Here is a 14,308-nt window from a genome sequence, read left to right on the forward strand (position 1 = left end):
TTTTTTTGTCCCCCCCCCCCCCCCCCCTGCAGTCTCAAAAATGTGTTTTCATATACATATAAATTGCATACATATAAAGAATGCACATGATTAAACTTCAAACCAGATTTTATAGGTTGGTGTGTCAACTATGTATTTTCATTATGATATCTGTACAATATTCATGTAACAAGAATCTGATTAAAATGCAGCATATGCTACATGTTATATAGTGTCATGAATTCAGAGTGCATTCATTATGAGTACACAAGCATGCAAATTGTGAATTGGTTGCATGCTTGGCTTTTCACGACAATAGATGCACACACTTGACACAGATAATACCCTGCAATATTTTTTTAAGGTTATCAAAAGAGTTGGGAACATCTTATTACTAGAATAGAAAAATGTGGATTTATCACAACTGGTATATTTCTCCATACTGTGCAGAAAAATGTTGTTGCAATTCTGATTTACCATTATTGGGCAGGCGTAAAACATTGCTAGAAACTTGAACATTTAATGGCTTTATCGCAAAAGAAAATGTCCTTTGTTTTTCTGTATCTTAATGAAAACTAAACAGAAGCCATGAATTATTTTAGGTTAGGTTTGAGATAACGTGGACAGTATTCTAAGGCCTTTACCTTCTTATAGTTGATTCTTTTATGTAGAACTTCAGCATACTCCCTAACAGCTCTTAAATTTAGTAAGTAAATTGTCAAAACAATCTTTTTACATTTTTGTCCTCCAACTTGCCAGAGCCCCGTTTCTTTCATAGTTTTATTTTTATTTTTTTTTTTTTTTTTTGAGAATTTCATTAATGCCTTTTATTATAGCGCTTTTAATTTACTGTGGTTCTTTATTTCAGAATATCATCTGTAGCTGTGGCTCTATAACTTCTAACAGGAACTAGGAAATGGGATCGTGCAATTCCAGTGTTTGCGTCACCTGACTTCCTAGCTACTAAAGGACTGATTGTTAGATTTTATTGTTGGGTTTTGAAGTATTTAAGTCTCACCTTGTCTAATCTTGGAGGTCTTTTATCAAGTCTAATCAAGAAAAGATACACTTTGAAAATAAGATGCTTTTAAATGTTTGGAGCTCTAATCTAAGTAGAGGTAATTGTGTGTGTGCAGTTGCTTTTTCCATTTTATGGAACAGCTCTCTTTCTTGTATAAGAACTGTTTAGGACTCCAAAATATTAAAGACTCTTCTTTTGACTCAGGGGGAGCTTGACATTACTACTACATTGTTTTATATCTGTTCTACGTGAATTTTATTTTCATCTCCACTAGTGAATTATGTTGTGTGTGTGTGTGTGTGCTCCTAAGTGACTTTGCAATTTAATTAGTTATTTATTCCTGATTGCTTCTTACTTTGAAGTATTTTAGTGGCATTTGTTGTTCAATTACTGCAGCGCAGAAATCCTCTACAACTTTATTTGTTTAGCTCAGGGTTTTCAGATGAAGGGCAAATTATTTGAAACTTTTAAGTGCCTTTCTAGTCCAGCACATCTGAATTAAATAGCTGAAAAATGTCTGCAATTTTATACTATGTCAGATTATACAGATTTCTGCTAATGACATTCGTATTTGATTCAGGTGTGTCGAAGCAGTCACCTGGCTCAGTTTTTTGTCCACTCTGATTTCTAATGCGGAATACAAAATTACCAAAATGAATATACATTTTGCAATATATACATATGTATATATTGCCATATATACATACATTTGTTTTGAGAGTGCTTCTTTTAAAAATGAAAACCTTATCCTCTGTTGCAGGTTCAGGTGCAGGTCCAGCCACAGCAGCAGATGCAGGACTCTGCATCGCAGCAGTCTGTCCAACAGAATGCAGAACAACAGATTGTCCAGGTCAGAATCTGAATTTTGTTAAGAAAAATGTATTGTCATCTTATTCAGTTTGATAATATCATGTGTCCGCTTAATGTCCTGCTTATACTAATTGCACAGGTGCAAATTCAAGGCCAGCAACAGGGTCAGATGCTTGGCCAGGTTCTCCAGGTGCCCGCTGGTTCCCATCAGCAGCTGCAGGGCATTACCACTGCACAGCTGATTCAGCCTGGGGAGCTGACAGAGGAACAGCAGCAACAGGTTTGTCCATAAACTATTGGTGCTGGAATGATGCACACAGCAAGACGAGGCAGTAAACAAGTTGGGACTTCATTCACACAGCAAGTCTTCATTCCTCAATTCAAAGTTTTTTTTTTTTTTTTAATGAAATCTGAGTATTAGTATTTTTTCTTTCGCTGCTTTTTTTTTTATTTCCTTCCCATAATGGCTAGAACTATTGCAATGAGATCTTGTAATGGCACAGCAGTGTAAAAACACAGTAGTGTACTAGATTTTTTTTTTTTTACTTTACTCATTATTACTTCTGACCTTGTGTGTTTCAGCTGCAAGCCCAGCTGGTGGCAGCTGTGGCAGGCGGGCAGCAGATCCAGATCCAGACGGTGGGGGCCCTGTCGCCCACCCAGCAGCAGGACGGAGTGGAGCGGAGGGTGATGGGAACCACTGTTGCTACATCCCAAGCAGCAGGGGTCCTGCAGCCAGCTAAAAAGCGTAAGGTGGACATGCCCATCACTGTGTCGTATGCCCTGCCTGGTCAGCAAGTAGCCACAGTCTTGGCAATCCCACAGGGTCAGGGGCAGCAGCAGAGCTACGTGTCGCTGCGGCCAGACCTCCTAACTGTAGACAGTTCCCACCTTTACAGTGCTACTGGTACGATCACCAGTCCCACAGGTGAGACCTGGACCATTCCTGTGTACTCTGCTCCTGCTGGGTCTGGGGGCCGTGAGCAGGTCACACACATTGCCATCCCCCAGGAAGCTTACGGGACGGTGCAGGTGGCAGGGACAAACACTACAACAATGACCACAATGCCGACCCAGGTCACCGTTGAAAGCGACAAGCTAAAAAGCCCCACTAGTCAAAGTCAGACTGTGCAGGCAGTTTCCAGCATAACAAGCTCCACCGGGATGAGCAACCAAGAGGAAGTGGTTCACACGCTGGCCGCAAACACACTCTTCCCCGCCCAGCTGATGAACGGAAACATCCACATTCCTGTGGCTGTGCAGGGCTACTCCAACGCCACACAATCCATTATCTGGGACCCCCAGCAGCAGGTGCTGCACACACAGGGGCTGACGGGGCAGGATGGACAGCCGCTACAAGTAATAACACAGAATCCTTTCATCCTGCAGGTGTTTCATTTCAGCTCAGTGAAAGTTTTTTTATTTTTATTTTGATTGGTTGTTTTCAGGGTCAGACGGTGGTCGCAGAAGTAGATGGTCAAGGTCAGCAGCAAGTACAGGTGCAGGAGCTGCTGCTGCCCGCAACGCTGAAGCCAGAGGAGGGGCTGGACGTGTGGCGACTCTGGGCTCAGAGGAAAAATGCAGAGCTGGACAAATCGGATCAGAACAAACTTGCTCCAATAGGCCGTGAGAGACCATGCATTTTACTTAGAGTTAAAGTGACAAACAATAATTGTTATGAACAACTTCCCCCATTGTGGGACAGTAAAGGATTTTCTGTTCCTTTCTCAATTGGCATTTTTCCTTATGTGGTGCTTCAGGACGCCAGGCGCTTCGTTTCCAGGAGGATCTGGTGTCGTGTGCGGTGGCTGAACTCTGCATGGGTCTGTCTCTGATGACAGCAGAGGCTCGGGGGCTTGAAGGAGAATCATACGAGGCGGATGTTCTTTATTATGTATTTCTCTGCATACAAAAGGTTAGTTACACTCATTCACCCCCAAAAACTCTCCGTTGATCTGTAGCAAGTTTTAGTTAACAAATAAAGAAATTCAGAGCTTTTAATTTGCATAGTTTACAATTGAAGTTAGAAAAAATAATTATTTTGTTCCAATAATCTTAAAACTAAATTTTACTGCCTTACCAAACAGGAACTAAATGAAAGTTTCTAGAGTGGATGTTGACATTTTGATTGAACTCCAGGGCTTGTTTTCTTTGTCCTGCTAAGAATCTCTGCATACAATAGACTGGGAGTTAATAGCACCACTGATGATCTGCTTCTCTCTCTTCCTCCTGCAGTATCTGTTTGATAACGGTCGAGTTGACGACATTTTCTCAGATCAGTACTATACTCGTTTCGCTCATTGTCTTCATCTAATCTTGGACCCCTGGAGGCCGTCGGTTCATCCTCTAGGTACACCCATATATTTATTTTTTTAATTTGCTGTGTTGCTCTGCATAAATTTCCTACACACCACCTGTTCCTGCAAACCTTTACAATGAGTTCCAGCTGCATGAGCAACAGTTTTCTAAACCTACCAGCTCTTCATATTCTGCTTTTTTCCCTCTTTCCCCAGGATATGTTATTCCCAGTCATGTTACAGAGGAGATGCTGTGGGAGTGTAAACAGCTGGGAGCTCATTCTCCATCAACACTGCTCACGACTCTCATGTTCTTCAACACAAAGTGAGTTTCAAAGCCCTCCAGTATTCTGATGGTTCTGCAGACATTTCGCTAACAAAAAGGATTTTCTTCATTTAACGATGCATGATCAAATGTCGATCGGTTTGCATTCGTCTACTGCATATCTTTAGTAGTCTGCCTCACTGGTTGATGTTGATTTGTTTTCCAGGTATTTCCACCTAAAAACAGTGGATCAGCATCTAAAATTGGCTTTTTCAAAGGTGTTGAGACACACCAGGAAGAGTCCCAACAATCCCAAAGACAAGAGCACCAGCATACGGTACCTGAAGTCAGCAGAGAGGTTCATAGGACAGAAAGGTAAGAGGGTAAACAGATGTTAAAGTCCTTTTATAATTGCATGTTATGATTCAATTCTGCTCAGTATTTCTCTGCTTCAATTCAAACTATTGACCACTGGCCTTAAAAAAAATGTTAGTGTGATTTTCACTCTTTTTAAAAGTGCAGTAGTACTCTCTTCTAGACTGTGTAAAAGTCCTGCTTACTCATGTATGAGGTAATCAGTAGGCCTGTCACAATAAGCGATGGCTCAGTAATAAAATGCATGATAAATTAAAACAAGCTCAAAAATTTCCATTTGCATGATTTATCATTTTCTCTCTTTCTGGTAGAAGAAGTTTTTGGTAGAAAAACTTGTACTCGTGCTTTCTGATTAAATCCAAAAAGTCTTCAGTTTGGTGCTTTGGTTTCAACTTTTTTTGAAGGACAACTTTGTTTAGAGACTTCATAATAATTTTTTTTCTTTGTTGCTGTTTTGTTTTTTCGGTTATATCTTCAATTTCTAGTGTCAAATGTTCATTAGAAATGAATGTGTATCTATCTTTAAGAATGTATTCTTGCATTAAAATACCATTAACATTATATCACTTGAAAATGGTCTCAAAACAATATTATCGTTTATCGCAATAGATTCTGCGACAAACGTGATAAAATCCGAGTTGCATTTCTCCATGGAGAGTAACGATGACTGTTGTTACTTTTCGTTCAGTGACAGATGACATGTACTCGGAACAGCTGGAGGACCCTGAGAACCCGCTGCGCTGCCCTATCAAGCTCTATGATTTCTACCTCTTCAAATGGTAAATGGGAAGCGACTTCTTAATAAGATTTAGTTCCTCTTTGAGGAGCTGCTATGATTAAGTAAAATTACTAGTTGGTGTAATTGAAAGGGTGTGAAGATGCTGCACTCTGCGCTGAAGTGCCTTAATTTGCAAGATTGTTGCTATTGAGAATCTAAAAAAAAAAAAAAAAAACACATTGATGCCGAATGATCTAGCTTCGCCATCTTTTAGAGTGAATATTTATTGGACCCTAAAGACCTGAACCTTATTTGGTCAGGACTTTTGCAAGGTCAGAAAAAGTAATCTCATTCTAGGTCTTAAAAAGTCTGAAATACAAACTCAAGTTTATGTCTTAAGTTCGCATGTTCTATCAGGAATGCAGCAATGGGAAAAATTGAGGCCAATGTTGATATCTGATAGTAATGTAGCTGTTTTGGAGGATAATATATATTTGAGATTGCATGTTTTTTTTACTAATGTTTAAAACACTGGAAAAAGGACTTTTCTATGTTAAGTGATCAACATTAGTTAATACCAACACACCGTCCACTCTTATGTTCAGTCATTATTTGTTTCCTTCAACTTCTAACATGTTGTTTTGAGAAACAGATATTTTACCTTCATCTCTGAGTTGTTGCTCTTGATTTGGGTTTATTATGTTGTTCCAAAGCTACATATGCCAAGATGAATGAAAGCAATAAGCTCAGTGGCTGTCATTCAATGGAGCAATCAGCTGTCCATGCAGCTGTCCTAAACCTCACTAGCATACATTTTAATTGTAGCTAATTAAAATGATGTTGTATTTTTAATAAAACAATTTTTCCCCATTTCCAGCACCTCCATCATGCAAAAGTGTCTTCAAACGTCAGTTCAAAATGTTTAATTTGAAATCATGGATATTAGTGGGTGGCTGAGACCCACTGTCTATAATGGTTATGTACCTAATTACATACCATAAAAAGCTGTTCAAGTTACATAGCCGGGTGTAAAGACACTCGAATCGTGTTATGAAGTTATTTTTTACTTTCCACTTAGGTTTTGCAGAAACTCTGTTTGATTAAAGAAGTAGCTTACAGTGACTTAAAGACTCACCCAACACTCAAGGCTGGTGTTGGAGAACCTAAATGACTTAACAAGAGATCCACCAATCAAACTTTCCCTGGCTGCTAAAGATCGTGACCAGTACCATGTGTGTTTTTTTTATTTTATGGAAATGATGCATGAGTAAAAGGCAGGTTCCTCAATCGAGGTTCTGATTTTGTTACAACAGAAAGTGAATAGGCTACAAGGATATCTCTATTTATGCTCCAAAGTATAAATAACTATAACCTTTAATCTAATTACGTTCAAAAAGTGCATCAAAATATATATTTAGAGGCCTAAGATGAGCGTTTTTAGTTTAGATTTTTGATGAATGGGAATATAGTTTATTTTTTTCCCCTAAGCATTTTACATGTAATTCTGAAAGATGGATAGTAATATATGAAATCAAGCCCTCCCTCCTCACCTCTTCCTACTAGGAACTGTTTTCTTTCAGTTTGTGTTAGGAAACTGACATTTTTGACATTTAAATAAGTACACCCATTAAACATCCTCACTCTTGTTACCGTTGTGTGTTTGTACAGTCCTCAGAGTGCTAAAGGCCGTAACGACACCTTCTACCTGACCCCGGAGCCGGTGGTGGCTCCAAACAGCCCCATTTGGTACTCAACACAACCAATCCCCCGGGAGCACCTGGAGCAGATGCTCGCCCGAATCCTTGTTGTCCGTGAAATCCAGGAAGCGCTTAACATGTCGGAGAGCGTGCACTAGTTGGACCTGAAGAGAAGTAAAAACAGAAGGGACTCCTCCTGTTTTTATCACCCAGCCTTTGATAGCTCGTCATGAGTAGTTTGCTCTTCTCACTCTCCTCATTTTCTTTTCTTTTGGGGTGGCATGTATCTGTTTATATCATGTGCCGGCCTGCCTTGGACATGAACTGTAAATACACTTAAAAAATCAATATATAGGGAGATTAGTCTCATTGAGACGGTCCCTTTTTTTTTGTCTTCGTTATGGCCAAAGGATGTAGAGTCTAATAATCTTTTAGTGGACCTAAACTCTAATTTAAAAGTTATTTTAACTGTTGGTTCACTTCACCAATAGTCTGATATAAATGTTAATTTTCTTACCTGTTTTAATCTGTAATATATTTCCAATTGTCACCATGGTTGGCCTACACTATGCTGCTTTTTCTTTCCCTATTTGTTGTTTTATTCCTTTGTCTGCCTTGGTCACTGTTGAGTCTCACAGTGAATATCTCAGTGGCATCAGAACTGTATATAAAAAAAAAGACAAACTAGGTATGAAAAAGTCTTTAAGTTATATACATTTTCCTTTCTGATATCATTTTTGTTTGGGTTGAGCCTACTTGGAGATGCTGAGCTTTTGAGATTACCTGCTAAAGAGCACCCCCTGTTGGAGCTTGGCGGTATTGAATCACATTAGTACTTAAATCCTCCATGGATTTGATTGCAACAGGCTGGCACCGCCTAATCTGCAGCTAATAGCACTTGCCACAGAGTGAAGGTGTGGCGAAAGGAAGACTTGGACGCTGATGTCTGCTGAATCCTTTATCTCTTGAGGACGTCAAACACAAAGACTAAAGAGGGATCTAATGTATTATGTCCACTGTACTCCATGAAAGACTTAAAGTGGGTTAGCCCTACATGTTCTATAATGTATAATACCAGTAGTTTCTCCATGAACTACAATGGGATTCAGTCATTTAAGGAGAATGGCAGTGCCTGTGTGTTTTTCAAACATGACCTTTTTTGTACAGCCACTACACTGTGTGTCTGTCTTTCTGTTGTCACCTCTGATAGATTTGATTGTGTTACATGAAAGAAATGCACAGTGGACATTTTTTTTCCAACAGTTGTTAATAAAATGCATCTCAGCAGTCTGTCACCAATTAAGGTAAATAATTAGCTCTCTAGCCGCTCCCACCTGGAATCTTTGCTCATCATAAAAGGTTTTTTGTCGGTGACCTGATAAAAAGCCTCTGCCTGCAGTGTTTTTATTTCATGCAGCCTCTTTTTCTCATGAATCAGAAGTGATTTGCAGAATAACAGGTTTAACCTGATGAATTATTCCCTCAGTTCTTCCTCCTGGTTACAGTACAAACTGCTGTGTCTTTGTTAAGAGCATTTCTCTGCATGTGTCAGGGCAGTTCTGTGCCTCCGGGGCCTCTCCTCACACTGCATACACAGCGTTGCAGCTTTAGTCATTGCCAACACTCGTATAAAGCAGCATCAAGAAGGCCTCCCCTTTTACATCCAATGAGATGCTTATCAGTTCTTCCGTGCCTTTTTTCAGAGGATATCTTCAGGCGTTTTGTGAATTCGGATTCATCTGTGATAAGGAGGGTATTAACCTCCTCAGTAGGTTCCCAGGTTTAAAAATCTGCTGCAGTGTGTTCTGGGGTTGGTCTGCCGGAGGTTGCTGTTGAGAGCTGGTTCGCCTCCTCCTCCGTGAGCTCTGAGGTTGATCCTTCTTGTGTTGGTTAGGACTCAAATCCGGTACCTGCATCTGTTGCCTGCTGAGAAAGAGGAGATGTCTCATTCAGTCCTCCTGGGTTGCCTCATAATACTGTCTTTCTGCGCGCAGTGGGAACTTATTTCTGCATCCCTACCTTGCTGATGCTCCTCCGCTGAGCCAGTGTAGCAGGCAGTGATGAATAAATATGTACTGGTCCTGAATACACACAAAAGAATGAGCAGGTTATGAAATGGCTTTGTTTTGTTTGGATGGCATGAGTCAGTTAAGTACACAGTCTATAATAAGTAGCTCAATTACACCTCCCAGTAAGGTTAGTCATCAAAATGTTTGTTTTAAACTATAGATTAATTTGTGCTATATTTCTTGTGGTTATTTAGTAATTTTGATGATTAGAACTTATAGTTAATGAAATATTTGGTTTCTAACAACTTGAATAGGACAAAAATCAGTAAAAACTAATTTTTGATGCATGAATGCCTGCCTACCAAAACGTATATCTACATACAGTAAGGTTTATGCATAGTACGTAGGGTACTGTTTGCATAAATTGATGGATCAGTGAAGTGTGGCATGGACTCAGTCTGTGGCATTGCTTATAAGCAATGCCACAGACATTCTAACCTTCAGCTTATCTGCATTGTTTGGTCAAGTGTTTCTCTTCTGACAATGCTCGACAGATTCACTGTGGGATTCAGGTAAAAGAAAACTGGCCAATTGAGCACATGGTCTTTGGCAGATGTGAAGTCTTGCTGGAAAATGATATCGACATCCATAAAGAGAGGCATTCCTTCTAAAAGTTTGTGGTACTTGATTGCATTGCATGTGACGTAGCTCCCTAAATATTCACCAACTGTGGAAATTTTGCGATGTACCCAAAGCATCTTGGATTCTGTCTGTCTCCGCTCATCCTCCAAACTGTTCAATTCTTTATTTTCTAAGCCCAGGTAAGTCCTCTCTTTCATTGTCTTTGGCTCAGGATTGATATAACACAAGAAATGCAAAAGTAGCGACTTATGTCTGATATAATCTGTGTGAAGCCTCTTGAAGCTCACTCCAGCTCACTCTTTAATGGGATTTGCATCACAGTCTGTTCAAGGCTGTAGTTTTTACATCAGGCACAACTTCAGCGGAATAGCTGGTAAGTGAATGATAAAGGTGTTGTGGGGCTCGGTCAAAGCCTAATCTGAATGATACTATTTGCTGAACACCTTATATTGAAAGTTTGTTTCCAATACAGGTCCTTCTCAAACAATTAGCATATTGTGATAAAGTTCATTATTTTCCATAATGTAATGATAAAAATTAAACTGTCATATTTTAGATTCATTGCACACCAACTGAAATATTTCTGGTCTTTAATTGTTTTAATACTGATAATTTTGGCATACAGCTCATGAAAACCCAAAATCCCTGTCTCAAAAAATTAGCATATTTCATCCAACCAATAAAAGAAATGTGTTTTAATACCAAAAAAGTCAATCTTCAAATAATTATGTTCAGTTATGCACTCAGTACTTGGTCGGGAATCCTTTTGCAGAAATGACTGCTTCAATGCGGCGTGGCATGGAGGGAATCAGCCTGTAGCACTGCTGAGGTGTTATGGAGGCCCAGGATGTTACGATAGCGGCCTTAAGCTCATCCAGAGTGTTGGGTCTTGCGTCTCTCAACTTTCTCTTCACAATATCCCACAAATTCTCTATGGGGTTCAGGTCAGCAGAGTTAGCAGGCCAATTGAGTACAGTAATACCATGGTCAGTAATACCAGTGGTTTTGGCACTGTGAGCAGGTGCCAGGTGATGCTGAAACATAAAATCTTCATCTCCATAAAGCTTTTCAGCAGATGGAAGCAGGAAGAGCTCCAACATCACCTGATAGCTGCTGCATTGACCCTGCCCTTGATCAAACACAGTGGACCAACATCAGCAGCTGACATGGCTCCCCAGACCATCACTGACTGTGGGTACTTGACACTGGACTTTTGGCATTTCCTTCTCCCCAGTCTTCCTCCAGACTCTGGTACCTTGATTTCTGAATGACATGCAAAATTTGCTTTCATCCGAAAAAAGTACTTTGGACCACTGAGCAACAGTCTGCTTCTCTGTAGCCCAGGTCAGGCGCTTCTGCCGCTGTTTCTGGTTCAAAAGTGGCTTGACCTGGGGGATGCGGCACCTGTAGCCCATTTCCTGCACACGCCTGTGCACGGTGGCTCTGGATGTTTCTACTCCAGACTCAGTCCACTGCTTCTGCAGGTCCCCCAAGGTCTGGAATCGGCCCTTCTCCACAATCTTCCTCAGGGTCCGGTCACCTCTTCTCGTTGTGCAGCGCTTTCTGCCACACTTTTTCCTTCCCACAGACTTCCCACAGCACTCTGGGAACAGAAATTTCTTTCTGTATCTCACCCTCTTGCTTGAGGGTGTCAATGATGGCCTTCTGGACAGCAGTCAGGTCAGCAGTCTGACCCATGACTGCGGTTTTCAGCAATGAACCAGGCTGGTAGTTTTTAAAAGCCTCAGGAATCTTTTGCAGGTGTTTAGAGTTACTTTGTTGATTCAGATGAGGTTAAATGCTCGTTCAGAGAACCTTTTCATGATATGCTAATTTTTTGAGATAGGAATTTTGGGTTTTCATGAGCTGTATGCCAAAATCATCAATTTTAAAACAATAAAAGACCTGAAATATTTCAGTAGGTGTGCATTGAATCTAAAATATGACAGTTTAATTTTTATCATTACATTATGGAAAATGATGAACTTTATCACAATATGTTAATTATTTTAGAAGGACCTGTATTTATAGAAAGTATTCTGTGGTATTAAGATTTTGACATGTTTACCACTCAGCCAGAGGTTTCTCTTGACAGTCGCCTCTTGCTTGCTAAGATTAGAGGCTGTTGCTAAGGCAACAACTTGGCTCAAGTGCCTTGGTTTCCGTGGATATCTTTTTGAGTTTGGACCCAACTAGAATCTGTTTAACTGGATATAAATTAGATCTGCTTGCCTTTTAAAATGTTTAGACAGGATGTTTGTTGTGAATTATAGAGTTGTTATCGCTTTAAAATATCCTTATAGCTGTGTATTTAAGTGATGTTCAGTATAGACTTACAAGTGTCTGGACCATCGACATCCGATGCAGTCGCAGGTCCCTCACAGCAGCTTTGATGTCCGGTGGGATTCCTCTCATACTCAGCTGCATCAGCCACAACAAAGTCACAAACGTCCCGGACCGGCCGATGCCTGCACTGAACCACAGAAGCCGAGCAACAAAACTGTCAGAGTGAAACATAATTGATTGCAGACCTTATATTTTTTGAAACAGAAGATGTTAAATCCAGAAATCACACCTGCAGTGCACCACAGCTGGCCCCAGGCGGGGCAGAGCCTCCAAATGCTGCCGCACATGCTCAGTGAACGCACACAGAGAAGATGGGTTTGCGACGCTCTGGTCCGGCCAGTACGGGTAGTAGTAATGTGTGATTATCCTGTCGTTTGGCAGGTCCCTCTGAAAAACAGACATTTGTTCTGCCTATAAAGTAAAAAGAAATCAGTTTAAAGGGAAAAGGAAAAGCAGGCATTTCTCTTACCTGTCGCAGGTTAATGGTAGTAACAAAATAATCTGGACCCTGTTTCCGAGTCACTGTTGTTATTTGGAACAGCCCATGATAAACTGTCCCTTCTTCCAGAGACCAGTACTTTTCACACATTACCTGCACACACACAGGCACAGTGTTATGTCAAAACTTTGTTTTATTTCAATCAATCAATCAAGCCATCAATTTTAGCTATAAAGCACCCTTCCTGTTGGAGGCAGGTCACTGGAAACGCATAATAAAGGGTATTTCTGACCTGAGTTTGAACCATCCATGGTCACAGTCTGCAGGTGCAAATACCAGAGTTGTGAAGTAAAACTGAAACTGGTGGGATACTCCCTTTCCTCCCATCTCTCTAAGAGGACTGGTGGATATTAAAAGTGATGTACTTTCATCTTTTCTTCACTTCCCTGGACTAGCCAGGGGAGTCATTGCTCATATTCTTTGCTTTAGTTCTTAATAAAATAATAATCAAAATGCATTTTGATTTGTTCTTGATTGACTCAGTGTTTCACCTTAGGCAAGACTTATTTATTTCCTTAACAGCAGTCAATGATGTAACACAGTTGGAGCAAAAAATTACGTGCACCCGTTTTAAGGTTCAATGGTCTTTTGCATCAGGAAAGAAATTTTAGAGCCACAAAAAGGGACATAACTCAGTGAACCAAGTAGCTTATTTTAATAACGGATAACAGATTTTCAGTTGCCAGAATAACAAGTTTACTTTAGTTTTTAGGTTTAAACCATTTTTCTTCAGAGATTCAGTTTTTAAAAAAAATTAAGTTAGAAAAGTACAGTTTGCAATAAAAAAAAAAAGAAAAAACTTAAGCATTCCTTACTCCATATGTGTCCTTGTTTATGGAAATGTTATGTAATGTATGAAATGCCTGGGAGGCGTTTTTTTAAATTACATTTACATTTTTAAACTTTCAATTCTTTTGCATTTTTGTCCAAAATTATTAATTACGTTTTTTATTCTTACTGATTAATATCCACACACAACTCCAGAGTTGCAGGTTGCAGACTACTGCTTGAGTTTCCATACTACATGTTAAAGTTCATAAAGATAAAATTGGAAGCAGACAAATATGGCTTACTTACAATAGTTGCCAAGGGGAAAACTCTTTCATGTAAAAATGAATTTGGCTCTCAGGTTTAAAACTAAGCCTAGCATAAAAGTACAGCCTAAACCTGCGAAGCACACATGAGGGGTGATGATTTGGCCTTGTTTTGTACCCACAGGCGTGGGCTGGGTGCTTTAAGTTGACCATGATCTCCTCTGTATACCAAATATATTGTAGAGTCAAATCTGACTGATAACTAGAGCTTTCCCCAAACTGACAATCATTTCAAAGATAGCAGCAAATCTACACCACAATGATGAGACTTAAATAAAACACCAATTTCAGGTCATTGATGCACAGGTTATTGCATTAGGGCACAGTTTTTAACACAGCCTTTGAATTTTGCCTTTATTTCATCATTACATGTTTGGTTTAAATGACAGTTAAGTAATTTGAGGAACACAAACAGTTGTGTTATGTCCTGATTTGTAATATTTTGGAAGGTGCAAACGGTGTTCCTTTTTTTTCTTTTTTTCTTTTTTTTTTTTTTTTTTTCCTTGGAACCATTTAAAACACCCAAACAAAAAAATGTGGATAACAGATGTTTTTT

The 14,308-nt window shown here is 39.7% G+C and overlaps 2 protein-coding genes across 6 annotated transcripts in view; one reads left to right on the plus strand and one right to left on the minus strand.

Moving 5' to 3' along the window:
• Window positions 1–8,449, plus strand: part of LOC106956422 (glutamine-rich protein 1-like) — a 12,817-nt gene extending 4,368 nt beyond the window's left edge. For both annotated transcript variants that reach the window (XM_015047249.1, XM_015047250.1), the window contains exons 3-12: window positions 1,761–1,850; window positions 1,950–2,090; window positions 2,393–3,169; window positions 3,259–3,436; window positions 3,571–3,725; window positions 4,046–4,160; window positions 4,324–4,432; window positions 4,599–4,747; window positions 5,436–5,526; window positions 7,134–8,449. In XM_015047249.1, the coding sequence (XP_014902735.1) occupies window positions 1,761–1,850; window positions 1,950–2,090; window positions 2,393–3,169; window positions 3,259–3,436; window positions 3,571–3,725; window positions 4,046–4,160; window positions 4,324–4,432; window positions 4,599–4,747; window positions 5,436–5,526; window positions 7,134–7,320 (1,992 nt within the window). In that variant the 3' untranslated portion in view covers window positions 7,321–8,449. The remainder of the gene's footprint in view (window positions 1–1,760; window positions 1,851–1,949; window positions 2,091–2,392; window positions 3,170–3,258; window positions 3,437–3,570; window positions 3,726–4,045; window positions 4,161–4,323; window positions 4,433–4,598; window positions 4,748–5,435; window positions 5,527–7,133) is intronic.
• Window positions 8,450–8,552: 103 nt separating this feature from the next.
• The window catches only part of LOC106956424 (receptor-type tyrosine-protein phosphatase V-like), an 11,109-nt gene continuing 5,353 nt past the window's right edge, over window positions 8,553–14,308 (minus strand). For 2 of the 4 annotated variants that reach the window (XM_015047251.1, XM_015047252.1), the window contains exons 7-11: window positions 12,629–12,751; window positions 12,389–12,546; window positions 12,151–12,313; window positions 9,182–9,243; window positions 8,553–9,088 (exon numbers count right to left, since the gene is read on the minus strand). In XM_015047251.1, coding sequence (XP_014902737.1) covers window positions 8,875–9,088; window positions 9,182–9,243; window positions 12,151–12,313; window positions 12,389–12,546; window positions 12,629–12,751 — 720 coding nt within the window. In that variant the 3' untranslated portion in view covers window positions 8,553–8,874. The remainder of the gene's footprint in view (window positions 9,089–9,181; window positions 9,244–12,150; window positions 12,314–12,388; window positions 12,547–12,628; window positions 12,752–14,308) is intronic. The other 2 variants (XM_015047253.1, XM_015047254.1) reach the window with 2 other exon arrangements.

The sequence above is a fragment of the Poecilia latipinna genome, unplaced genomic scaffold, assembly GCF_001443285.1.
Source record: "Poecilia latipinna isolate Pla-1442-1.1 unplaced genomic scaffold, P_latipinna-1.0 Scaffold816, whole genome shotgun sequence".
NCBI lineage: Eukaryota > Metazoa > Chordata > Actinopteri > Cyprinodontiformes > Poeciliidae > Poecilia > Poecilia latipinna.